This window comes from Nyctereutes procyonoides, unplaced genomic scaffold (assembly GCF_905146905.1).
Source record: "Nyctereutes procyonoides isolate TBG_1078 unplaced genomic scaffold, NYPRO_anot_genome, whole genome shotgun sequence".
Classification (NCBI taxonomy): Eukaryota; Metazoa; Chordata; class Mammalia; order Carnivora; family Canidae; genus Nyctereutes; species Nyctereutes procyonoides.
In genome coordinates this window covers 52,997,366-53,024,534 of record NW_026575133.1, presented here as the reverse complement: position 1 = coordinate 53,024,534, position 27,169 = coordinate 52,997,366, and the positions used below count along the sequence as shown (strand labels likewise).

General features: G+C 41.2%; 1 protein-coding gene across 1 annotated transcript in view; it reads right to left on the bottom strand.

Moving 5' to 3' along the window:
- The window catches only part of DOCK5 (dedicator of cytokinesis 5), a 210,529-nt gene that overhangs the window by 64,669 nt on the left and 118,691 nt on the right, over window positions 1–27,169 (bottom strand). The window contains exons 15-26 of the mRNA XM_055299886.1: window positions 25,280–25,378; window positions 23,958–24,030; window positions 21,398–21,501; window positions 20,236–20,419; window positions 12,936–13,033; window positions 12,612–12,701; window positions 11,121–11,221; window positions 9,285–9,419; window positions 4,113–4,224; window positions 2,852–2,922; window positions 2,144–2,250; window positions 179–315 (exon numbers count right to left, since the gene is read on the bottom strand). Coding sequence (XP_055155861.1) covers window positions 179–315; window positions 2,144–2,250; window positions 2,852–2,922; window positions 4,113–4,224; window positions 9,285–9,419; window positions 11,121–11,221; window positions 12,612–12,701; window positions 12,936–13,033; window positions 20,236–20,419; window positions 21,398–21,501; window positions 23,958–24,030; window positions 25,280–25,378 — 1,311 coding nt within the window. The remainder of the gene's footprint in view (window positions 1–178; window positions 316–2,143; window positions 2,251–2,851; window positions 2,923–4,112; window positions 4,225–9,284; window positions 9,420–11,120; window positions 11,222–12,611; window positions 12,702–12,935; window positions 13,034–20,235; window positions 20,420–21,397; window positions 21,502–23,957; window positions 24,031–25,279; window positions 25,379–27,169) is intronic.

The window sequence follows — 27,169 nt, the reverse complement described above, 5'->3', positions numbered from 1 at the left end:
CTTCAATTCTTTTAGCAGAACTGAATCTAAAGATATTGGTGAGCGAGTGGCTTAGGCAAAGCTGAGGGTGTTTCTCTGTTGTATGGGAACATTGGTGCCGTGCAGCCATCGTGGGGGGGGGGGGGCAAAGGGACCAGCGTGTGCTGTGTGGTCTGCACCGGGTGACGATTCAACTCACCACATCCTTCCTGTCCAGCACTTCCAGGATGTTGCTCAGAAGCTGCGAGCTGGCTTCATGGTCGGGCTTGCTGGAGTTGTCATCTAACTGGCCACTGAGCTGGTCTATCAGCAGCGGCAGCAGCACATCTCTGCACTCTGCGGGAGAGAATGCACACAGCTCAGCAGCTGCAGCAGCTGCAGCGGCAGCCCCTGAAATGCCCGCTTCTGTCTGCAACTCTCCCTCCGCCTGATACCACAGTTGACCTCAGAGCTCCACCGAGCAGGAACACAGCACTGCAGGCGTGGGCCTTCGCGCCTCTAACTTAATTTTAAGGGCTAAGAAAATTACACCTATCATGGATACATGCAAAAATGTTTCAAGTATTCAACAATGTCTTTAGCTTACCAAAAAAAATACACCAACTTGACAGTTGAAGGCTAAGTCAAACAAAATGAGCAAATTAAGCAAGTTACGCTTTTAAAAAATGTTTCAAAGTTTCCACCTAATGGAGAGAATTTACTCTGAAATTTGTGTAAATACCGCGTGAGCTTTGCTAGTACATTTCAATGTGTTTTAAGGACGTGCCAATCATGTCCTTTTGCAGGCTTCAGAAAATAAGAGATTATCTTTATCTATGATGTTTTCCTTCTGGGATCTTCGCTATTCGAAGACATTATTATGACGAGGCCAGATGTTCTGGACACTAACAGAAAGGACTATTAATAGTGAGAATACTTCCTCTAACTGGAACCACATAGTGCATGCTTGTCCTTGTGCTCAACCCCCCCATTTTTATTACTTTATATATCCTTTCTGCATGCTTAGGCAGAGATCTCATAGTATAGTAAGATGTTTAGTAATAGTATGTTTTCTACTTAAGAGCATTCACCAGCTTTGTGCACACCCTCAACTGTGTCCTTGTAACAGCTGGAATTTCTAAGCAAACATTCACAGGGTCAGAAGCTATCAGAGTCAAAACAGTCTACTGATAGGATCTAGTTCAAATCCTTCCTTCCAGGGAAATGGAGGCTAAGACCTACAAAGGCTCCTCACGTGTCTGAAGTTACATAGCTAGTGTGGGGCAAGGCCAGGAGGCCTGCCACCAATAACCCACTCACCTTTCCCTATCTAAGAAGTCGTGCCAGTCCTCAACCCTCCAGGCAAAACATGCAATTAGTGGTAGTCCCTGAACTAGTGGTAGTAGCTCCAAAAGAAGTTCCCAAAGTGGACCCTCTCTAGCAAGTCTTGGATTTACTAGAGGTATTGGACCTCTATCCCATATTAGCTTTGGGACATGAACTCAGTGATTTAAGCATGGTGGCTACATACTTGCCCCTAGTTACAAAATGAAGAGTATTTCATCCATGTAAGAGTTTTCTCTCCTCCATGCCCTCTGCCCTCCCAGCAGTATGCTGGTGATTTGGCTCCCCCACTAAGCCTCCCCCATCCCACCCCCACCAAACCCATAACTTAGAGTGTTTGCCAATTTCTGTGGTGTAAACCACTGTAACCCATTTTCAGCTCCTCATGTGACATGACCAAACATGGAAGTTGAGAAGAGATATGCATAATCCGCTCTCCTGAGCCAGGATGAGTGGCACCAGCATACCCCTGCACTGCTACCTCCTGGCTTTTCAGGTTATGCAACAAATATAAGTCAAAGAAGACACATTTGCTTAAAAGAACCATCTTTCCTGCTTGCCTGCTACTTTCTGGGGTGTCCATTTTGAGGACAGTTCTCTAATTAACGAAAGACTGGACTGTTCTCATTAAAACATGTGTGCTTTTATTCTTTAAGATCCCCTTAGAAATACTGAACACACTCTGCTCCTTAAAACGGGTTTCTCAGGAGGTCCCTAAGTCCCAACAAACTACTGGTAAGGACATTATTGACATTAAAACAACAACAGCAAAACAGGTGTTGGTTGAAGAAGGAGCAAGACTGGAATTTCAGTAAGCAGTAGTTTTTGGGTGAAGACATACCTGACTGCCGGAAAAGATTGCTCTCCACTATCTTGGTCATGCAGTTAAGTTTCTGGCGAACTAACTGGTTGTCAGGGATGCTTTGAATGAACTTGCAGAAGAGCACGCTGCAGGAGAAATCCCAGAGGTCAGTATTTGCACTCTGTCACGCTGAAGGTATCATTACGAGGTTCCCCTCTACTCTGAGATTCGGTGTGGAGAGTCTTCCCCGGAAATCTCTCCCAGACGCCCTGAGAGTCTGCCCCTTCGAAGGAAAGCTGAGATTGTGTTCCACGCGCTATGGCGCTTGGCCTTAGGGCCGCCTCTGTTTAAACTGCTAAAGCACGGTCATGTCTATCTGGGCTTTGCAGACCTGCCTGAACACTTCACTTCTGCAAAATCCTTTCCCGGCTGACTCCACCCCAGTGTCGCTCACCATCTGACTTTGCATTGCTGGGGTACTTAGGTATAGGGCTGGAAGCGTATTATTATGTACTTTCTTCTGTAGTTAATTTCACGTCTGCCTGTCTTGCTGCCCCAGAGATGAGGGCAAACCTCTCTCAGGGGCAGGCTTTGTGTCTTCTTTTATATCTTCCACAGAAACGGAGCACAAGAAGGGGTTCAGCTAATATGGGTTCGAAGAACAACAGAAGGTGTAGCAGCCCAGGCCCCAGCCAAGAAAAGGAGCTACCCCTTTGTTAAAGTCAGCAAATGTGTTTTGCTATTTACCTGAGCTCAACGGGATCAAACACAAGTTTGACATCATTAATTATGCTGGGAAGGTACTTCAGAGCTGCCCCCTGTAAGAAAAATACCAAACAGCAAATTCAGTTGCCAAGCAGGACGAATACAGAATGTACTACTTAATCCCAGGAAGAAAAGGCTGGCATCTACATAGGGAACTGGACGCAGATGCTCCTGCAGTCGAGAGGAGAGCTAAATGTTGCTAAGTGCGATTTCTTAAAATCTTTTTCCTAAAAGGTCAGGTGGCACAGTTGTTTTTTTTTTTTAATAATAAATTTATTTTTTATTGGTGTTCAATTTGCCAACATATAGAATAACACCCAGTGCTCATCCCATCAAGTGCCCCCCTCAGTGCCTGTCACCCATTCACCCCCACCCCCCGCCCTCCTCCCCTTCCACCACCCCTAGTTCCTTTCCCAGAGTTAGGAGTCTCTCATGTTCTGTCTCCCTTTTTGATATTTCCTACCCATTTCTTCTCCCTTCCCTTCTATTCCCTTTCACTATTATTTATATTCCCCAAATGAATGAGACCATATAATGTTTGTCCTCCGATTGACTTATTTTACTCAGCATAATACCCTCCAGTTCCATCCACGTTGAAGCAAATAGTGGGTATTTGTCATTTCTAATGGCTGAGTAGTACTCCATTGTATACATAAACCACATCTTCTTTACCCATTCATCTTTCCATGTCTTTGTTTTTGTTTATTTGTTTTGCTTCCTTCATTACCAACAGATACTGTCTATTTGGAATTCGTTTTTTTATCTAAGGAGGCTAGTTAAGATCTTGACATCTCCCCTACTAAGTGGCCCTAAAGAACAAAGAAGAAATAATAAAGTTCAGATCTGAAGCCTCAGAGATTGCATATTTTACATTAAAAAACTGATAATGATGAACATGATGGTGACTCTGGCCTTCTGGGAAGAATGGGGGGAACTTAGTAAAAACCTGTTGCCTATAACATCAGGACCAATTGGCTGCGTTCACAGGGGCCACAGAAGCCATTCGAGGGATGTCTGAAAGGATATAGTTTGTCTTTGGCAAGCTGCCATTTGAGAATACAAATGGACATAAAAGTTAACACACAGGTTTTACTCCTTCCTTTCTATGAGTCATACTAAAATTTACAGGCTTTCCACAAAAAAGGATTCACTTTGTTTCTCTCCCACCCTGTCCAGTTCTGCTGTCACAGAACATCCTAAGCAACAGCATTAAAAGAGGCACCCACGCTGATACCATGCTAACCTTGATCTTGACAGCTTCCTCCAGGGGCCTGTCCATTAGCGTATTGAAAGCAAGAAATAACTGGCGGATTGAATTATTAAATTCATCTCCATCTTCGCTTTGGCCATAAAATCTTAACAGGAGAAAGAGAAGAGCGGTCAGGTTTTCCATGTTTAGAAAGAAATTTTCCATTGCCCAAACAATGCTGGAGGCCTCTGCCTCCCTAGTCACCACTTCACACTGTGCAAAGGGAAGGTCACAGGTACTCCAAGATGGTTTCAGGGAGAAGTCCAGTAGGCTGAGAAGATATTACCACCTGGATGAAAGCAGGTAGGCATTTCTACATAAAGTCCTACCATAGAGCTTCCACACCTGGTCCATAACTATGGTCAGCCAGTTGGGAAGGATTCTCTTGAAGCTGTATGAAGCTGTCCATCCTAGTGGTGTACGGGCATTTCTGGCAGAGGAGGAAGAGCAGGAAGCTGCACAGCCTGAAGGAGCACAAGCACTGCACACATGTCCACCTTCCTTCACTCATTAGCAGAGCACCCCAATGCCAAAGACTCCCCTGGCTCACTTCCCTGACACATACTCTTGCCACAGCCTATCCTCCAGCATCACTCCTGTCCTCCTCCCTCATTCTGCTCTTCCAATCCTTCCATCTCATCTCCTCAAGCCCTGATCATCTGAGCTGAGGTTTCAGATAATGTGTAGAGAAGCTCCTCAAACCAGCAAGGTTCCAAACCCAACCCAATCTGCAAGTCTAGGCAGTGCCATTCTATCTACTAAAGTGGCCACTTGGGTGGCGACCTAACTCTAGAACACGGCCTCGTGGCACACAACACACCTTTGCCTTTACTGGTTTGTGCTCATTTTGATTAAGGTACTTCTGCTTGTCTCCAGAATTTGTCCATCTGCTGAAAAGTTGGTTCTACCTCATAAATAGTAATCAGAAGTCTCTGGCCCATTATTCAGATACACAAAAGTCCCAAATTGTATAGTCCAAGTGCATTTACAGTGGGTGGCAATATTACCACCAATTGGTCAAGAGTAGGGGTTATTTGAAACCAGGATTTTAGACATATCCTTTAGACACACGTACCTACATGCGCACGCTCATACCTTATCAGGGACTCGTGGAATGTAAACTCCTCTGAGTAAATCATTCAGCCTGAGTTATTGGTCATTCTCAATTCACCCATTTAGCGGAATTTTAATTTGTAACTTAGTCCAAAAAGTACCTCAAAATTAACATAGCCAAAGCAGAACTCCCTTGATTCACCTGCTCATCTTTCAGTATTCCAAGTTTTGGGAGACAGCACCCAAAACATGGAAGTTACCCAGGGTTCTTCCCTTCCTCTCATTCTCCCACCGAAACTAACAACAAGGCCACCTTGCGCCCTCTGCACCTCATTGGAGACAGAGCCGCCGTATCTTACACTTCAACTACAATGGCCCATGGTGTACTCACCAAAGATTTGCTCTTTACCCATGATAATCCACTTTCCACCTAAGAAATGAGATGATCAGGGGAAATGCAAGCCAGATTTTACTGTTTCTCTAACTGAAACCCTTCAATGGCTTCCCATTCCACTTGGATAAAATCCAAATTCCTTGCTATGGCCTACCAGATCCTACCTCGTTTGTCATTTGCCTGCCACCCCCATTGCCCATTCTCATTCCTCATGCTCTAGCAACACTGGATTCTTGGACTTCTCACACAGGCCCTATAGAGCCCTTGCCTTGCCACTTCCTGCTCCCGCACTCATCTTCCCTGAGACCTGCACAGGTGGCCTCCTCCTGTTTGGTCTCAACTCAAATGCCAACTCCCAGAGAGGCCTTCTCCCTCCCTGGTCATCCTCCCAGTAAGTCCTCTCCTGCCAGCCTTTACCTATCTGAAATAATCTAATGGTTTCTTTCTTCATTATTTGCCTCCCTGGCTTCAACACAACACACAAGGACCATCAGAGCTGGAGCCTTGTTTACTTGTTACTAGACCCCCAGCACCCAGAGCAGTACCTGGCACCCTCTGTGCCAGGTATTTATGTAAAGGAGACTCGGGGCTCTTGGGTGGCTCAGCTGGTTGAGCATCTGACTCTTGGTTTCGGCTCAGGTTGTGATCTCAGGGTTGTGAAATCCAGCCCAGAGTAGAGCTGCACTGGACTCCCCTCTCAGCGGGGAGTCTGCCTCTCCCTCTTCCTCTGTTCACCCCACCCCCACTTGAGCATGTTCTCTAAAATAAATAAATCTGTAAGAAAAAGTGGGGGAGGGGACCAATACAAGACTGAGGCAGAGTGCTTAATGCTGGACCATGGGCAATCTACAATTTTAATTCTACCTCAGCCTCCCTAATGAAAGTAAATTGCAGTCAGGAAATGGGCTCTGAAGAGGAATTTCAGCTCTGAGGAAGGCAAAGGGGCAGTAGGGGGTGGAGGATGGTGGTGGGGGTGACATTTCATTCCTGTAGCTCCCGGACAGGGCCAGTAAACTGATTGATGTCTATCTGATCGGAGAATGCAGATTTCCAGGCTTACTTTCTCAGATCAAGCTCTTCTTTATGAGAAAAAAACTGGAGGAGTGTGGATAGCCATCAGCAGGTGCTCAGGGACCACATTCAACACAGCAACCCTTTAGGCAATTTCATGGGCTACTTAACCACCCTAATCTTGGCTTTTCCCTTGTTCTCCTTCTATATGATATTGAAAACAATGGCTCAGAGGTACTGCAACATTATGGAAGGGGGACACACTAGTGAATCAGCAATGGAAAGTATTTTTCAATTTCATAAATGAAGATCTCCTTTCTATGGTTTTATGATGATTTTTAATACTGGAAATCAGGGTTCACTATACAAACTTTCAGGTAAGGGAATATTCCCTTGGTGGGACACTCCAAGCCCTGAATTTCTGGAAATTTAATATAATTGCAAAATACAAGGAACTAGCTATAAAAGAAGCCTGTCTGAATGATTACAGAGATTGTGTGTAAACCGCACACTGGGTAAACACTACTCGCTCTTGCTAGAGAAGGGGGAATTGTCATCCACCCAGCTGAACTTTTAAGTCATCAAACATTTTTAAAAACTGTAAAATTGTGCAAAATCACTGTGGAAACTTTAAAAATGGTGGAAGAATAAAAATAACCTGCTTAAAATTAAAACCCTCTTACCTACAGTTTTATTCCTACTAAAATTTTAGTTCCCAAACCTATAATATTTTTGAAATGGGATCATACTGCACTTACATCTTATGCCTTAGTTTATTATTTAAGAACCTATCACAGTTATCTTCCCTCATTAACATACCCTTTATCATTCATCTTTGTTCACACCTGGTGGATTATTTTCCATCAGGTAAATTTTTTAGATGGCATATTACCAGACAAAGGCAGTATTTTCTTTTGCTTTTTTGTGGCTTTTGTTTTTGCTTTTTATTCATGGCACCAAATTTCTGCCTTTAAAAAATTTATACTATCAGTGTTAAAATGCACGACAAATTTTTATCCAATTTCATCAAAGGAAATAGATTTTTAATCTTTATCAAATGTATAGATAAAGGTAGTGTGTGTGTGTATGGTATTTTGATAGTAGAAATTTTTTAAAGTATATATATATATATATATATATATATATATATATATATATATATATATATAGTGGTGGGGGCAGCCCTGGTGACTTAGCGGTTTAGTGCCACCTTCTGCCCAGGGCGTTATCCTGGAGACTCGGGACCAAGACCCACGTCAGGCTCCCTGCATGGAGCCTGCTTCTCCCTCTGCCTGTTTCTCTCTCTCTCTCTCTCTCTTTCTCTGTCTTTAATAAATAATTTTTAAAAAAATCTTTAAAAAATAAAAATAAAAAAATAAAGAGAGTAGTGGGTAGGGGCAAATGGAGAGGGAGAAAGAAAATCCCAAGCAGGCTCCCAGTGAGTGCAGACCTCACATAGGTAGGGCTCAATCCCAGGACCCCAAGATCTCAACCCAAGTCTGACACCCAAACGACCGAGCCACCCAGGTACCCTTGAATATTTTTTAAGAAATTTAATTTACCATTTGAATTTTTCTCTTATACATTATCTGTTTATGTTTTCTATTGTTTAAGGATGTTTATCATTCTTTTGTTGATTGGTAAGAGCTGTTCATTAGTAAAGCTAATTAAAGGCCTTGATCCATACTGTATGTTCCAAGCTTTTTAAATGTTATTTGCCTTTAATTTTAGGAGTATTTAAACATATCAAGTTAAAAACAATAAAAATGCTTAAATCAAGACTTGAAACCCTCTTATCTATAGTTTTACTCCTAACAACATATTAGCATACTATCTGTCCAGTTTCCAAACCTGCCTCAGCAATATATTTTAACAGTTTGGAAATCCAGTTATTACTGAAAAGGAGAGATGGCACTGGGGTTGTGGGCATTCCCAGAAAAGTTATTTCTTCATTCTTTGTCTCTGCTACTTTTTAAAAAGATTATTTATTTATTTTAGAGAGAGAGAGAGAGAGAGAGAGAGAGAGAGAGAGAGAGAATCCCAAGCAGGCTCCATGCTCAGCAAAGAACCCAACATGGGGGTCGATCTCATGACCCTGAGATCACAACCTGAGTCAGAACCAAGAGTCAGACACTTAACCCACTGAGCCACCCAGGCACCATGTCTCTGCTATTTTTGATGGAGCTGTTATTCTAGAATTTCAAGTTGGGAATTATCATATCTGGCTTAGTTTCATCAGTTAGATAAGCATGACTCACACACCTGAGGAAACATCTCCCTGAGGAAACATCTCCCTGAGGACAACTACTACCATTCTCCATCCACCACACCAAGAGCTCACAATCCTAGATTTGTACACCCAATATCATCATGAAGTCCCTTGTGCTAAATGCAGCCCTGCCACAGGAACCTTGCTTCCTGGAGCTGTCATCACCAACCAAGGCTTTCATCAAGTGTGCACATTATAGCCACCTGCATCCCTACGTCCTGCCATCATTACCTCCCTAGAAATTCTGCTGACTTGAAAGGACTTTGCATGGGCCTTTCTAGAGGTTTCAGAGTCTACCATGATCTTTAGCCTTGCAGTTCTGAAATTTGGCAATTCCATGACCCAACCATGACTCATAGTGCTGAACATGACTGTGAGATTAAGGAAGTCCATGAAGAGAGAACAGACAGTATAAACATCTTGCTACAGCTACCATTACCTTAAGTAAAGTACTCTAGATTGGATGATGAATCTAAACAAGTACTTTAGGGCTTTCAAAGCAGCAAAAAGCAATTCTGTCTTGCTGGAGTCATCTGCATTAGCCACATAGAAGTTCAGTACCTTGGAGAGTTTCCTTAAAAGAGAGAGAAAGAAAAATGTTAGTGGGGCAAAGTGGTATTCTGAGGTTTGGGGTATGTTATATAGGAAGGGAACTTGGCATAGCAGGGAAGCCAAAATTATAACTATAATTACCTCTTGAGAATATGCCCTGAACAGGGAAATTAACTCCTTTGCAATCTGGTTTCCTCACTGCAGCCTAGGTTTGGAGCTTCCCTAAAGCCTAGAAATACGGGTAGTTTCTTTCCTTTTGTAGGATTTTTTAAAAAGAATCAAAAATGAAAGTTGAAGGGATTCAAACCATGAAGGTATTTTAATCTCTAGTATGTTATACAGACATCCTCAGACGTTCCTGAAAGGAAGGGATTGTCTGCCTAATGTAGTCATCTTTTAAAAAGTCTAATTCCTGGAAGTCTGCCTCAATTCTCTGGGTTCCATAGAATGGAGCCAGATGGACACTTTTGTAAGCATGGGAAGAGAAGCTCAATCTGACTCTGGCTCAATCTGATAAGAACAACCATGGTTTCTGAGCATCACAACAGATAAAACTGTGCCGAGATGTCAGATTGCTCTTTGTTTGTTCCCAGAGTCTAGGTATTTTCTTAATCATTTGCTAACTCACTGTTTTGAAGACACTAACAGTTTGCCTTTCTTTCTGTAAATCTCTGAGTTTTCATAGTATTAATAAAAATCCACAGAACACATGTAGAACTGATAAAGTTTTGTAAAGAAACTCAGATTACTACCTCCTGGAGTATTTCATTTGGCTCACTTGCAACTACTGCCTGCTTGGAAAATGAGGCTACTGGAGACAAAGAAACCTATCACAAGTGTATCTGCTGCTTCCCCCAACCCAGTGGGCATTATGCCCACCACATTCATTGGTGATTATGCTACGTAACACCTCTTTCCTGTCACTTACATTTTAAAACATTTCTAGACCTCCCATGCAAATAAATCCCTGGAAAATCAGGTCAGCAGCCAATCTGATAGATCTGCAAGAGCAGCGAGCATGATCTGGCATAAGCCATTGTCAAAAAGAGCTCTACCGATCTCTACTACAATCCTGCCACTCTTTATCATGTTGTTCTGCACGGTAACTGGAATGCATGGGGGTGGGGGTGAGAGGCCACATATAATGTCGTGGTGAGGTAAGCTGAATATTAGTTGCTTTCCTGAGTCAGAGGCTCGTGAACCAAAGACAGAAAGGCTGCACTATAGAAAAGGCAGAGATCATTCTCATTTATATAAAGAAATATGTAATTGTCTCATATCCTCTATAATAAATTCTATAAAGCACTTGTGGGGTAGGGCCGAGGACATGACCCTCAGTTCTACCACACTTAGTCTTGCTTTAATCCACTGTTTGATCCCCTTGGGATTTCCAGCTAATCCCCCTGATGATCAACTCTCCTAAGATCCTGAGTATGATCTTCTGTCCTTGACTGTACTTCTAATGCCTTCAACTCCTCATCTCTATATGTTCTGGATTCTTAAAGACATACAGCTTTATCTCTTCTGGATTGACCTTAATGCTTTTCCCAAGGTTGAAATACTTAAAAGGTTCTCTTTTTCTACCAGAGGAAGCTTAGAACAAGGTTCTGCACTTAAGGGGAACACTTACTCAGCTTATGCCCTTTGCATGTCTTAACAACCCAACCCTATGAGTCCAAACCCAACAATCCAACAGCAGGTAGTTCCCTTGAATCATACTCACACATATGCCAGAGTGGCGCTGAAGTGCTTGTAAATATAGGTTTCAAGGACAGGATTAAAATGCTGGAACTTGATGTCTCCTATCAGTGAGATGATAAATACCTGCCAAAGGGGAAAAGTATAAATAGCAGCACTATATGACCCCAGGCATTCTGTTAATAAGCTAGACGTTAACATCTTGGTGCCCTCTTTCTTGACCATTTTTGCAGTGTTCCCACTTCACTTTTCCAGAGCTGAAGTCAAGTCTTGGGAATTTCTTTTTATTTAATATCAATAGAGAAACTATGATGTGTTAGGCACTGGGCCAAATGCTATAAAGAATCTAATAAGAGCCAGCCCCTGGCCTCAGAAAGCTCACTCTCTCAAAGGGAGGCCAGTGTGCAAGCAACATGAGTTAGGGAGGAAGATAGGAGAAGCAGCAGAAAGATAGAGAAGGGGTCTTCTGTGGGAAACAGAAACTCTAACCCACGGATACAGTTAATGAGTTATTTCATGGCCTTGTTCTTCTGATGGCATGAGAGTCCCCAGTAATTGAATTTCATCATCAGACTTTAGCCTCTCAATTTCCCCTTCTTCTGTGAATGGTATCCCTATCAGGCCCATAATCCACCAATAACCACAATGCACCTGCTGATGACACAAGAATGCAGAAGAAGGGCACCAGGGATGCCTGCAGGTACCCACTGTCACTTGCCCTGTCCCATGAAAATCTGCAGACCTCGTCCCACAGGACCTATAACCATTATTTTCCATCAATCTGGCCAGCTGTGATCCTAGCTCGAGTGTTTCTCCTCTTTATCTCACATCCTTAACCTCTGACAACTTCTTGAATGTATCAATTTCTCCACGCCACTGAGACACCTAACATTTTCTTGCTGCAACATCCAGGGAAATTCTGCATGGAATTTTAACCCCAACAACGAGAAAACAATGCTTGGCTTGGGTGTGTCCGCTTCCCCTACTCCACCACAATTTGTAGCCTTCCAAGATTCTAATATCATCTCTCCTTCTCGGGATCCTAGTTTTTGGAATGAGCTGTATGCTTAAGTACTTGATGTCACAAATTTAATTGTCTGTTGGGCTGTGTGTTATACAGAATGAGATTGACACTCATTTCTGATGTATGAATTCAGTCTCCCTTGTATGAACACACAAGCACACACAACACAGCCACAATCATCTTCGTTAAAGGTGTCTCCTAGTTTGTAACTAGATAATTTTAAAGTATGTTCAAGTGATTCCTGATTTCTAAGGTAACACAACACCTTGTTTATCTAATGAGAAAGAAAGTATGTCAAAAAATTAGATCTAATAGAAACAGAAAAACAAAGACTTTGAACTTAAGTCCATTGTTTCTAATTTAACTTCTAGGAACCAATCAGAGAGATGTATACAAATATGTATGCATATGCATCACAGACATGTATAATAGCAAAATATTAAACACTACATAGTCATGAGAATAAACTAGTTAATGTGCTTAACTGCTTACCAGTGCATCAAACACAAGGAAGTCATAGGTTTCATTGTCTGACATTTCCATCATTATGTTAAAAAGTGCATCTAGTGTATCTTGCAAAAACTGAAGATAAAAAAGATAGAGGTTACTTCATGCTTTTAGTTCAGCTCCATACTGCAAAATTTCAGAGAAATTCAGTTACTATAGAATAAGCTTAAAAATAGCATTTCTTAAAAACTGGCACTTCTGCTTTCTGATGTAGATAACAAGTTTTATATTTCTAACCACTGATTTCCTTTGAAATGTTGAAGTAACGATACAGTGACTGTATTTCTACTCCTGAATACATAAACATACCTTAACAATCTCGCCTCCATCCACTTCCATTAACTTCTTTAAGTTGTGTTTAATGTTCTGGGAGTTTGAACGCCAATTTAATAAGCCCAACAGGTCAACTAGGAAGAATGACCACAAGTCATAAAATTAGACACGGAGTAGAGAAGTAACACACACTATTTCAGGATACAACTATAGAACTCTCCAGAAAAAAGATAATTGTTCTTAATAGGGGCTAATTCCTTGTGTATTTTTTTTAAACTTATGGTCTCCTATTTAAAACAGAAAAAACTTTGTGGTCTTTTAGTCTTCAGAGAAAAAATTAACCGCTAATTCATAAGAACATAAAACTGAATTCCTGAATGGAATTCAAATTTCTGAAATAATGACATCATAGCCATATAGATGAAAAGTTGAAAATACTTTTTTTAAAAAAAGATTCTATTTATTTATTTGATAGGGAGAGAGCAAGCAAGACAAGAGCAGGGGAGGGGCAGAGGGACAGGGACAAGCAGATGCTGCACTGACATGGATCCTGACTGGGGCTTGATCCCATGACTCTGAGATCATGACCAGAGCCAAAATGAAGAATCAGATGGTTAGCCAATTGAACCACACAGGGGCCCTGAAAACACTCTCAAATAAACTTTATACCTTCAATTTGCTGCATTGCCTAATTTGTCCTTTGCCACCATGTGTATCTCAGTGGATGCAAAGGGAAAAGGGAACTTATATACATGCACTAATGCATTTTTTTTCAAGATTTATTTGCTTTAGGGAGTGAGTACGAGCAGGAGGAGAGAAAGAACGAATCTCAAGCAACTCTGTGCTGAGCGTGAAGACTGATGTGGGGCTTGATCTCGACCCTGAGATCACAACCTGAACTGAAACCGAGTCGAACGCTTAACCAACTGAGCTACCCAAGTGCCCCACACTAATCCATTTAAACGCTGCAACCACATTGTAGTGATTTCATTTTTTCCATTTTTGAATTGAGGAAACTGAGGTCTTATGAAATTAAATTACTTGCCTTAGGTCACACGACTGCCAGGGAGTACTATGAATGGAATTTAATTATAGATTTATCAGATTCCAAAAAATCCATGTCCTTGCTACTCTATCATACTACCTCCCCAGAGTTCTTCAAAGAAACAAGCAAGCAAATTACATAGGTTGCTATTTCAAAGGAAGGCAGAGGGACGCCTGGGTGGCTTGGCGGTTTGGCGCCTGCCTTCGGCCCAGGGCCTGATCCTGGGGTTCTGGAATCAAGTCCCATGTCAGGCTCCCTGCATGGAGCCTGCTTCTCCCTCTGCCTGTGTCTCTACCTCTCTCTCTGTATCTTTCATGAATAAATAAAATCTTTAAAAAGAAAAATCAAAGGAAGGCAGAACAGACTCATGATCCTTGGGGTAAGACCAGGAAAGAAATCTTGAGGTGTATTTGGATTTAAAGTGCAGATTTATGAATCTTTAAGCCATTTATAGCTTTTATCAATGCTAAAAATGTCACAAGGAAATATAATAGGCATCTGGGCTATTACGGTTGTATTACTTTGTTTAGAATATTAAGCTACTATTCCAATTTACAGAGCATTATCTAGTATAAGTAGCAACACATGCTTTTTAATCAATGGACTTGTGTAACATACAGAAATTGTTGAAAACATACTGTTCATTAGAACAGTCAATTTACTTCATGAGTGTTTGTTTTATTAGCTTGCATATTGTTTGGTTCCTGGGAAACCTCCAAAACTCAGTGCCTAGAGACTCTCCACTGTCAACAGAATAAAGTTGCAATACTACTCACAGAAGGCGGTGAGGCTCCACCCGTGGCCTTCCTGCCCACAGTTCTGTTACCCCTCAGCAGCCAGGCAGATCAACTCACTACTCCCCAGACTATGGCATGCTCTGATAGATCCATGCCTTTGCATATAGTCTTCTCTTCATTTGAAATGCCCAGAAATACTTTAATACTATGTATGTGGTAAGCTCATCCTTATGTTTAAGACCCACCTCAAATTATGGGAAGACTTTCTCTGGGAAGACTTTGTCAATCATCCTGGGCTATTTGTACTCCTTCCTACATATACATATGCATATCCATATACCAACATTACAAATAATAAAGACACACTTCATATTTCTTTGGCTCTTTCCATAGACTTGAGCCACTTGAGGACAGGAACCATATTGCATTCATTGTAATACCCCGTCAGGAGTGCCAGGCACCCAATGGGTGTTCAGCACGTTTGATAAAAGAATGAACGAATGGGTGGAAAGGGAACCAGCAGCCCTGAAGAAACTCAACACAGTTTTTGGATTCACTCATTTGTTCAATAAGCATTTAGTAACTGACATTGTGCTGGGCTTATCTACTAGGCACTGCCCACTTCCACCCTCCCATCTCCTATTTCTGTCAGAGGCTAGTCAATGCTACCACTCCATTTGTTACTTCACTCTACCAGTTGCTGCCTGAGGAAAAGGATCTAGATACTTCTTCAGGGTGAAGAGTCACCCAGCAGCTTTAAGTATCTGCAAACCACCCCTCTATCAGCCCAGAGATTTACACCCTAGAAATATTTGCATGCCACCTCACTGCCCATGTCAGGAATTTGGTTGTTGTCTGGTGAATCATAAGGTCCTGGAGTAGAAAAGTGGCAGTACTTTGTTAGAGCGAAGTCCTCAGACTTCCTATGCTCCTGAGATTCTTGGGGGCTGAGGCATATAGCTCTAGTTAATTCATGTCAATTGCTATATAGTTTATCTCCTACTGTGTGGATGGGATGTACCACAATGTGCTTGTCCAGTCCACACCTGATAAGCATTTGAGTTGTTTGCAGTTTTTTTTTTCCTATTTATCACAAACAATTCTGCTATGAACACTCTCATGCATCTTCTGGTTTCCAGGTCCAACCATCTCTGGGGAATGTAAGTAGAATGGAATTTCCGGATCATCCCGAATGACCATTCCAAATGTTATCCAAAGTCACCTCAACTTATGTCCCTACCCAAAGTATTTAAAAATTCAAGATACTCTTGGGGGTGTGGGGGGGGAGGCAGGTACCTGGGTGGTTCAATTTGTATAGCGTCTGCTTTTGGTTAAGGTCACGATCCTGGGGTCCTGGGATGGAATCCCTCATCACACTCCCTGCTGTGGGAAAGCTGCCTTTGCCTTTGCTTCCCTTTCTCTCAGTCTCTCATGAATAAATAAATAAAATCTTAAAAAAAAAAAAGGAATTCAAGATACTTTGAATGACAATCCCCAAATTTAGGCTACTTTAGGGAAAGGATTAGAGACCGTAACACTTAAAAAAGAAACGAAAAATAAAAAACCCTAAGTTTTGGAGTTACAAATATCTATTTTCAGACCTGTGTCTGAACTTTCAGACCTGTGTGTTCACTATTTATGAACTTAGGCACAATATTTTGGCACTTGAGCTCAACTCTCTGATCAGTAAACAGGAGAATAATGACAATGGTGGTGTCTTCATGTGCTAGAGTGTTGCAGGGTAAAATAAGATTATGCTGGGAATCCCGTGGCACCAGGCCCCACACCTATAGGGACCTGCACTCCCCTCTCCTTTTATTGGAGCCACAAAATGATTCTCACCCTCTATACCCTCCCAGAAACAAATGATCCCATATAAATTGGGTCTGATCTAGTTTTGAAAAAATTTATAAATCAAGAGTCTACAAGCTCTGTTTGTAACAAAGGTCAGTGGCTTTTAACCTTTTGAGTCTGAATAGTCCTTTGTAAGGCTAAGGAGAAATGCCCTTGGTTATGGTCTCTGTGAAAGAACAGCTACCCTCTTTGCCAGGAAATAGCCTCTTGGCGTTGATGCTTTCTTACTGTTCTTCATCTTCTTGGAATACATTAAATTGGTTCCTTAAAACTTCCACCAAATAAGAAGAAAGCAAATACACGAACCACCCACTGTCCTTATTATCAGTATTTGTCCCTTGGAATGCCCCATGTCTTTGGATGGTTGGGATGTCCTGCTGTTCTCTTCACTTTTCCCATATCTGTCCTCTCTTGTGTGGCCATGGGGCAGTATACATTTCCCCCTGGTTCCGATGCATTTGTTTCAAAAACCTTCTTTAGGATAGGTTATTATGTAAGATTTTTGTTTTGTTTGGTATGTTGAGGTTTTTTTGAGACCTAAACACTAGAAATGGGGAGGACAGGAAAGCAGAGGGCAGTTCCATCTGATGGAACTTTCTGGAATGACAGTGATGTTGTGTATCTGCTGGCCAACCCAAAAGCCACCAGTAACATGAAACCACATATACCTGAAAAGACACTAATGCAACCAGAGAACTATTCATATTTTCTTCTGCTACTAACTACATTTCATAAGTTCCAGGTGCCTGATGGCTGCCACAGGGGGATAGCAGGGCCTTAGAATATCTAGAAGATAAGCAACATAGGTATCAGCAAATCAAGTGTGTGAGCTGAGTACTGCCACCTGTCCATACACTTCCTGTATTTTTGACTGCAGATAATAATAAATTTAACCATATGGTTATTTTTCATGGAAATTCCTTCTGTTTTTCATCATAAGTCACCTACTTTGATCACTTGTTTTACTTGAAATCGAATCTCTGGAAAGGATATTAGATAAATGCCATCTCTCTTGACGATCCCTTGCAGGTCCTAAAAGAACATTAATGCTTTGTACGTCTGTTACTGTACTTACAAAAATAACATTTCATAGTTAAAAGTTTGGAAAATAAAGAGAGAGCACAGAAAATAAACACTCCCAACTTTGGGTGTCTTTTCTTTTAGTCTTTTCTTGTTGACATATAATGAGAATGATGATGACAATGGTGACAGCTAATATTCACATAGTGTTTACAATGAGCAAGACACTTGTTTTTCTCTCATTTTAACTTACTTCATTATTTGAAATGTGTAGTCGCACTACTCCCTTTTTAAAAAAAGATATTTATTTACTTATTTATTTGAGAGAGAGAAAAAGAGCACTTGCAAGTGCACAAGCAGGGGGAGGGGCAGAAGGAGAAGTGGACTCCCCGCTGAGCAGGGAGCCCTACCAATGGGGACTCAATCCCAGGACTCTGGGCTCATGACCTGACTCAAAAGCAGACACTTAACCGATTGAGCCACCCACGTGCCCAATATTATTGCCTTTTTAAAGATGAGGAAATCAAGTCACAAAGAGATCACGCAGCTCGCCTGAAATGAAACAGTTAGTGGCAGAGCTTGAACCTAAACCCAGGCAATTGGCTCCAAATTGTCAACATGTATCTAAATACTAGAATTATAACCCTCCTAGTGTTAAAGTTTTCACGTGTTTGATTACATTTTGAAATGTATTTGGTAGTTGCACATAATGTCATTTAATTACATGATAATGCCCCCAGTTATTGGACATTCAGATTGTTTCCACTATTCCTCTATTATGAGTAATAATAAGGAAATATCTTCATACTTGAATCTTTGTGCTCATCTTTCCCTGTTTACTTAGGTTTAAATTCTAGGGGTGAGATAATGGGGTCAAAGGGTCTAAATACATTCAAAACCTCTGATACACCTTCTAAATCATCCTCCATAAATACTATACTATTTAACCCAGTACCAGCAGTTTATCACATTTGCTTTTTCCCTAAGAAGGACTAGGTCACTGATATAATTTTGTCCTATCTTCTATGAAGCTCAAAATGTTTTCTGGCTTAAGGGATACCTGGGTGGCTTAGCGGTTAAGTGTCTGCCTTCAGCTCAGGGTGTGATCCTGGGGTCCTGGAATCGAGTCCCATATCGAGCTTCGTGCATGGAGCCTGCTTCTCCCTCTGCCTGTGTCTCTACCTCTCTCTCTCTGTGTCTCTCATGAATAAATAAATCTAAAAAAAATGTTTTCTGGCTTTTGTTTTTTTTCTTAACAGACTTTATTTTTCTAAGCAGTTTCAGGTTTACTGAAAAATTAAGCACAGAGTACAGAGAGTTCCCACATATGCTCTCACTGCTCCCCAGCTCCCCTACTATTAATATCTTGCAGTAACGTGCTACATCCGTTATAACCAATGACCTAATATTAGTGGTGTTTATTAACTGAAGTCCATGGTTTATGTTTGGGTTTACTCTGTGTAGCACATTCTGTGGGTTCTGACCAATGCAGAATGCCATGCATTCACGTATCCATCACAGGATCCTACAGAATAGCTTTACTGCCCTAGAAATCCCCTGTACCCTGCCTGGTCATGCCTCTTCCTCTCCCTGAGGCCTCTGCCACCTTGAAACTCTTCACTGAATCCATGCTCTTCACTGAATCCATGGTTTTGCCTTTTGTCTGGCTTAATTCCCGATGAGTGTGTTTTTACTTTCACAGATGTATCAGCTCTGCACTTCACTCTGTTGAGTCTGGCCACTTGTCCAAGTTGAAATACTATCCATGTTCTCTAGCCAACCATGATTCATCAAAACAAACAATACTGACCCCTTTTAAAGATCAACCAACATCTGATCCCTGAGTGTACCTTACGTCTAAACTGTTTTGTCTACCCCTTAGCACTTCTGTAAGGCAGAGTCTCAGCCATACACTTGGCTGCTCACCCAAATCTAGGAGGCCAAAGTGACTAATCCTCTATATGTTGTAGGGGTTGTAGAATTTCTTAGGCAAGTACCTGAAGTTCCTGATTCTTGGTTTACTATGTTCAGCAGGACTCCTTACTCTTAAGTTAATTGAATGAGAAGCTGCTATTGGATATTAAAGCCATCACAGACACAAGAGAAGTGAAAATTGGTATCAGAGATTTCAAGAAGGAGGAAAGCGGGGCCCATTTGAACTCTTCAGTTGATTTTATGACTGCTTGGGGGAAAAAGAAAAAAAAAAACAATGGAAAAGAGGAGGCTCTGTGGGGGGCAGATGGAATTCTAACAGGAAACCCTCCCTGCTCTTGGCCATACCTGTTTGGGCAAGAGACTGGTTTTTTTTTCTCTGCCAGTATTCTTCCCCTTATTACTAACATCTGTTCTTTCATACATTTCACAGAGTAATTAGAATTCTTTGCTGCCTTGAAGGAAGGAAATGTAAGAGCTAAAAAATTTTTTCAGCCTCTGTTAATGACTACATTTACAGGTTATGATACTAAAAAAAAAATACCCAAATACTTTTCATCCTATTTGAAAGATACTTCAAGATAACCTCAGAATGAGCGTTAGTTTTGAGAATGCCATGTGAAGAACAGAGAGTAAAATCCAAAGGGCCCAGCATCCCATGTAGGAAGACACAGCCCCATGTCTTGGTTGGACCCAGGGGGCCCAAACAGAAAACTCAGTATGGTATCAGTGTGGTCACCACACCTACCGTTCTGGGTGAGTTTTGTGGAGCAAATGAGGGTGGCAATCTGAAAGCTGTCTTTTGTGCTATCCTTGGCTGGGGTAAAGTTGGCCAGGGTTTTGGACGCTTGGAGTTCTTTTTCTTCCATCTCTACCTTGGATCCAGGCAGGGTCAGATAGAATTTAGCATCTTCCATTTTCTTGTTGTCACCCTGAAAAGGATGTATGTTAGGGTCACCAAATGATGGGCAAAATCTCTTAGGTGCAAATAAAAGTAGTTCTATCATGAACACAGTGCATTTCCAGGGTGTGAAATAAGGTTTTCTCAAATTATATTTAATGTTCCTTCCAACTCTAAGACACTGTGATACTTTCCAGGGTTTGAGCCCAGAAATAGTTTCAACACTGAATAAATATGGAATAAGTTGTGAACTACAAACTGAGAACATCCTAAAACTCTGCTATAAATAAATAAATATTAAGGAATGAAGCTGGATTTCATTTTCTTGAACCTATAAATGGTCAGAATGATACATCATTGGGTTGATGAGTTACTGGATTCACCGGAAAGGAACAGTTTGCCATGCCTTCCAAAAATATTTGTGAAGTAAGGAGCTGTTACAGGAAGAGCCATACCAGGTAGATGCTGCTCTACCAGTTCTGTTATACCGTTAGATGAATGAGGCCTTCTTGCATCAACTTTCCACTAGAAAATCTCAGAAGATAATTCCATAGCAGTTAAAGAGTGAGGATCAAACTGCTAGGGAAGGAAGTGAGGCCCCCTAGCAGAGAAATGGTGCCTGGCTCTTGGTGATATGAAAACCACATCCTACCACACCTACCACACCCCAGCCAAGCCCAACAGTGAAACTATCTCTGTTCCATACAGGATGATGCAGAGGAGAGGAAACAGCACAGCCCTTGACCATTCACTGCTGCCTAATGCCACTGTAGGAAAGGGAGACATTCTTCAGAAGCCTCAATAATAATACAATTCACTCCTTACATAAAGGGGATGGGAGACCATGTCGCTAGAGAGACCAGAGCCCTCTGCTTTCCTGGACTTTAAGGGGCAAACACAGCTCTAGAGAGGTTTATACACATAATTCTGACTGGAGCCTTAACAATCAATTTCAGAGGGAGGAAATATTTCCTAAGCAATATTTTGAGCCTTGTTCTGTTAGCTCTACCTTATAAACCACCAGGTCATGCCTCCCATCCTGCAGAGTGGTGCCATCCGGGTTCATCAGTTTCACGAAGGCCACTCCAAAGGCTCGCTCCGATTTATCTCTGGCTGAAAAGACAGAAATAGATGTCTGAGCAGTGCAGAAAGATACCAGGAAGCATTGCCTATGATGGATGCTTTCATATTTTGCTCCAGGGTGTGATATTCAATCACGCTATAATCAACACTGTTCAGCAAGCTACAATAACCCATCTGTACTATGCATGTCACAGGAAATATTCCTCAAACTGAAATCTTCTAGTATATCCACATATGTGTTTCTTTCTGCATTTGCAAATGAATGAGACCAGCAACTACCCAATCATCTAAATAAAAAATGTGGATGTTGACTTTGACTCCAACCCCACGTCAAGTGCATGTCCTGAATACCTCTGAAACCTGTGCCTTTTCCCTCCATCCCTTCTGTTCCTACCCCAGTTCTTGTCAAGCCTTCCCTGTATTTCTAGAGGATCTCTCCAAGCAGTCCTTTTCAACCCCAACACTTTCTCCACGCTGCAGCCAGAATGAGATTTCCAAAAGCAGGTCTAATCAGGTCAACTATGCTGCTCCAAAATGCCTTCATGAAATATCTCATTTCTGTTGCTTTAAGATAGAGTTGGTGAAGTATTAATTATTCTCCAAGGTTTATTATGCAGGAGAGTCCAGCCTCCCCAAGAAAAAGTCCCTCTCTCTGGATCTTTAGGTGTTGGCCTCTGGGCTGTTTCTGTCCCCTAGTTAGGTGTCAATGCCTAGGGCAACCTGTGCCCTATATTCTCATCGAAGGCACAACTCTGAGGTTTGCTGTGGCTCACATGCCCCCTGGATCAGGTGAGTAGTAAACCATTGTAAATTACATTACAATCTGCTTATTCTTTCTCCTGTTGGTGGCCGTTAGGCTATATCCAATTTGGCAATATTATGAATAGAGCTGTTATAAACATAGAAAACCACAACCACCATCACCACCACCCACAAAACACCTTTTAATGGCTCCTCCATAACATGGTTCAAAATAACCACCATCCTTCACAATGCGGCTCCAGCTTGCCTAGATACCGACTGCTGAGGGGTCAACCCAGGCTGTGTCACTCCCCAGCCCTGTGGCTCTGGGCAAGTATCTCATTACTCTGCTCCGTTTCTTTTTTGTGTAAATGTGGATAAAAGCAGTATCTATTGTACTGGATTACTGTGGACACCACACAGTGTATAAATAGAGATTCACTTTAGTATTTCATACAAACTAAGGGCTTGATAAATGCTAGCTCAGTATTATGTAGAACCATATGAAATTGCTGATATTTGACTACTTGATATGGACCTACAAAAATAGCAATTTCGTGGGGCTCAATCTAATATTAGGACTGCTCCCACTTCAGCCCTAGGGCATTCACTTTGTGGCTTTCAAACACATTTCTCCACTGTCAGTGTTCACTGGCTAAAAGCAATTTCTTCTCTACCTCCAAGTCTCAGAATGTAGACTTCACACATAAATCCCAGAAGGGGTGGGATGCTATGCTCCACACCCCTTTACAACTTGTTGCTGGTGTAGGATATACCACACTGTTCTGGCCTTACTTGCCTTTTTTTTCTTGCTCCTCTTCCTAGCCAGCCTAACAGAGACTTCAAAGCATGACCCAGGTCCTATCATAGTTCCAGGGCCCGGCCTACAGTCCAGTATGTGGATGGTGTTCAGTAAATTCAGTTTGGAATGAAGAATTGCATGTTTATATGGTGTTGAATAAGACATTTCCAGAAATGTTATGATCTATCTGAACATAATCAATTTTCTTCTTTGTTCACACTTTTGAGTAGTCATTTCACAAACTGGGATCTAAGACTTGAAGTAGTTTTCTCATGGAAAAAAAAATTTAATTTGAGGAGACATCAACAGGTTTGCTTGCTGCAGGACTTCTCAGCAATATGGCAACAAACAGTGTGAATATCTAAGAGAGAGATAATATACAGCATTTCCTATTCCTATTTGACTGTGAAACTCTTTTTGCTATAGAGAGCATCTATTAATGTCATACATTCAGGGGAAATTCTTTTTTTAGATTTTTATTTAATTTCAATTTAGTTAATATACAGTGTATTACTAGTTTCAGAGGTAGAGTTCAGTGATTCATCAGTTGCATATAATACCCAGTGCTCATTCCATCATGTGCCCTCCTTAATGCCCATCATCCAGTTACCCCATCCCCCCACCCACCTCCCCTCCAGCAACCCTCAGTTTGTTTCCTAGAGTTAAAGAGTCTCTCATGGTTTGCCTCCCTCTCTATTTTTATCTTATTTTATTTTTCCTTCCCTTCCCCTATGTTCATCTGTTTTGTCTCTTAAATTCCACATATGAGTGAAATCATATGGTATTTGTCTTTCTCTGATTTCCTTAGCACCAACAAATCTTGAAAGAATGATGCTAAGTATCTATTTACCAAACATTTTGTTTTCCAGACCCACAAAAGCACTGTCAAGCAAGAGAATTTTTTTTTTTTAACAGAAATATGTTGTAGCCTTCTAGTACTTACATTCCTGAGATGACCTATGTCGGAAGGTAAATCTTATATGGCAGCGAGTAACTTCTTCTATAGGAATGGATACCTACATAATAATAAGGAACTTATTATTTATATTGTTTATATATACACAGTATGTTGTGCTCTTTGCTCGTTTTACAGAATTAGACTCATTTTTAGTATCTTATTACAGCACTGATTCCTACAGAGTGAGATTTGGATTTGGATCCATTCAAAGCAGATTTAGTCATTTTCAAAACCTAAAGAATCTCAAGAGAAATCCTCTTTGCTGTTTATCATATATTCTGAGGATGGAGATATTACAAGTTTCTAGTACTTTCTCAAGTACGAAAAGGATCAGTACTCTGGGGTCTCTACAGGAGCTTTCAGATGTCAAGATTGATTGTATATTGATGTAGTAGTAATTAGTGTTCATAACAGAAGGAAAAGATAAAACATTGGGGATCAGGAAGCTTTTTGCTGTTTACATATACAGAAGAGACAAGGAATACAGAAGTACGTGGCAATGAAAAGAGTAGAGAGTTTGTATAGCATGATTAGTGAAATATTATCCAAGTACCTAGAAATCCATTTCTGAAGAACTTTTAATGCCTTGAGATAAGTAGTTTTAAAAAGCACAATTTAAATCTGTTACAAATGGCATGTTGCAAAGCATAGGAAGTATATAAAATTGAGGAAAATGGTTACTTCTTCATTGAGATATTAGCGCAATTTTTTTCCCCAAGTTCTCTATGGAGAGCTCATAAGACTGACAATCTGGGATTCAGAAGAAGTTAGGTTTGGACTCTAAGCAGTTACAGGACCTTGGGAGGTCACCTGACATTTCTGAGTCTTAGTTACCTAATCAGAAAAGGGCGTTACCACACTGTTTTAGCCACAGGGCTATTGAGCGACTCACAGGGGATGGCTTATCTAAAAAGCAATTGGGAATATGTAACACACATATTTAAATTGAAAAGAGGCCCAGAAAACTTGGTTAGAGGCCAAGAAGACAAAAAAATGTTAGGCAACTGCTTGCAGAGTGTGAAAATTTCCATTTGGTTTTGGATCATCTTGGCAGCCTATTACAGCATTACAACTGCAAGTGTCTCTAGTCAAATTTTTACACATTTATCAATGAGAATGTTATTTATTTAAGAATTCTGAGTTAAAGATAAATACTCTCATGCAGAATTGTACCAATTCATTTCTTCTAGGACACCACAGGCAACCTATGTATAACTTCAGGATAAAGAAGGAATGATTTGTGGGTAAAAAAAAGGAATCTAAATGAGTTTTAATATATGATGGAGATTACAAGTAGCGCATCTCACCTTGACAGTTTCATACCAACAGGGCTGCTTGACTTGGTAATAGACTACTGATTTGTACTCTGAAATACCTTCATATCCAGCACCAGGATGAATTGCTTTCTTTGGATGCAAAGAAAAGAATGAAAAAAGGATATTTTTTATTATTTTTTATTTTAATTCCAATATAGTTGACATACAGTGTTATATTAGTTTCAGATGTATAATACAATGATTCAACAATTTTATACATTACTCAGTGCTCATCACAAGTGTGCTCTTAATCCCCATCCCCTATTTCACCCATCTCCCACCCACCTCCCCTCTGGTAGCCATCTGTTTGTTTTGTATGGTTAAGAATCTGTTCCTTGGTTTGTCTCTCTCTTTTTTCCCCTTTGCTCATTTGTTTCGTTTCTTAAATTCCACATATGAGTGAAGTCATATAATCTTTGTCTTTCTCTGAGTGACTTATTTCACTTAGCATTATACTCTCTAGCTCCATCCATTTTGTTGCAAATGACAAGATTTCATTCTTTTTGATGGATGAGTAATAATCCACTGTATGTATGTATGTGTATATATATGAACATATATATGTTTTCTTTATCTAGCCATCAGTCGATAGACACTTGGGCTATTTCCAAAATTTGGCTATTGTACATAACGCTGCTATAAACATAGAAAAGCATGTATCCCTTTGAATTAGTGTTTTTGTTTTTGACGGTAAATACTTAAAGGGATAATTTTGTATTTTGACGGTAAATACTAAAAAGGGATAATTTTATCTAGAAAAATAAGAGCACTCCACACACCATTCATGGGCTGTCTACCCTCCATGTGGCCAGTACATGCCTCACACTGGCACACATCAGCCGATCACATTTAGAGACTGAAGAATAGGATAAGAATGAGTTTTGGTCTACCACCTTCTTTGAGGGTATAAGTGGTATATAACTGTGGTAGTACCAAAGGAACCCAGCATCACCATAACACGCCTCCACTGTAAACTTTATTCTCTTTTCCATCTGCAGCCATATATTCTCTCTCCTTCCTCTTCCTTTTTATCTCAGGGAGCAGAGGGCCAGTAAAGGTGACCTGGAGCTATGGCACGCAAGCAGACGACCACTGTGTGAGGTCCTGTCCACGTACTGTGTTAAGGACCTGGTGTCTAGGTAGAGCATGTTCACTAAAAATCAGAGATATGTCTTTTCCTGGTAATGAGCCACTTACTTCAGTAGAACCAGGTCTCTAAGGAAGCACTTCCAAGCTAGTTAGCAAAGCTGTAAAGTACATAGTCAGGGGAAGATGTATACTTGAACTCATGGGGCTCCAGGGCTCTATCAATAGCACAAAGAAGTCACTCTCAAACCAGGACTACCATACTGTTTGTTCCCCTACCACAGAATAGGACTTGATTCAGGCAACTGTTGCTTTCAAAGATGATAACGTCCATGGGAAAGTGATGGGGATATGTATTCCACTGTGCCCAGAAACACCTTTGTGAGAGAGGCCTTCAGAGAGTGTAGGTCTTCAATTCCAAAGAAGGTAACTAGAGGTAACTATGACTCATACAAGGGGAACTGGATCTCAGCCGGGACTAATAGGGCCTCCTACCTCTCTTTCTGCCTGACGTCAGAATCAACACTCACTACACTTTTCCATCCGGACAGGATGCTGCCACGGTTGGAGGACCTCCAGGAGGAAGGAGGAGGAGGAACTCCTGAAAGCCAGGATACCGAGATCTAGTCTGACCTCCTCCAATGACTTCTGTGTTTCCACGAGGAGAGAGCTCGCCCCTTGTGGACTGCAGTTTCATAATTACTAAAACAAAATCTAAAGACCAGTCTGAGGTAGTCGATGTGACCCAAGAGTCTCGCCAGTTTAAGAGCTCTCTACTGGGTGCATCTCCTCTGG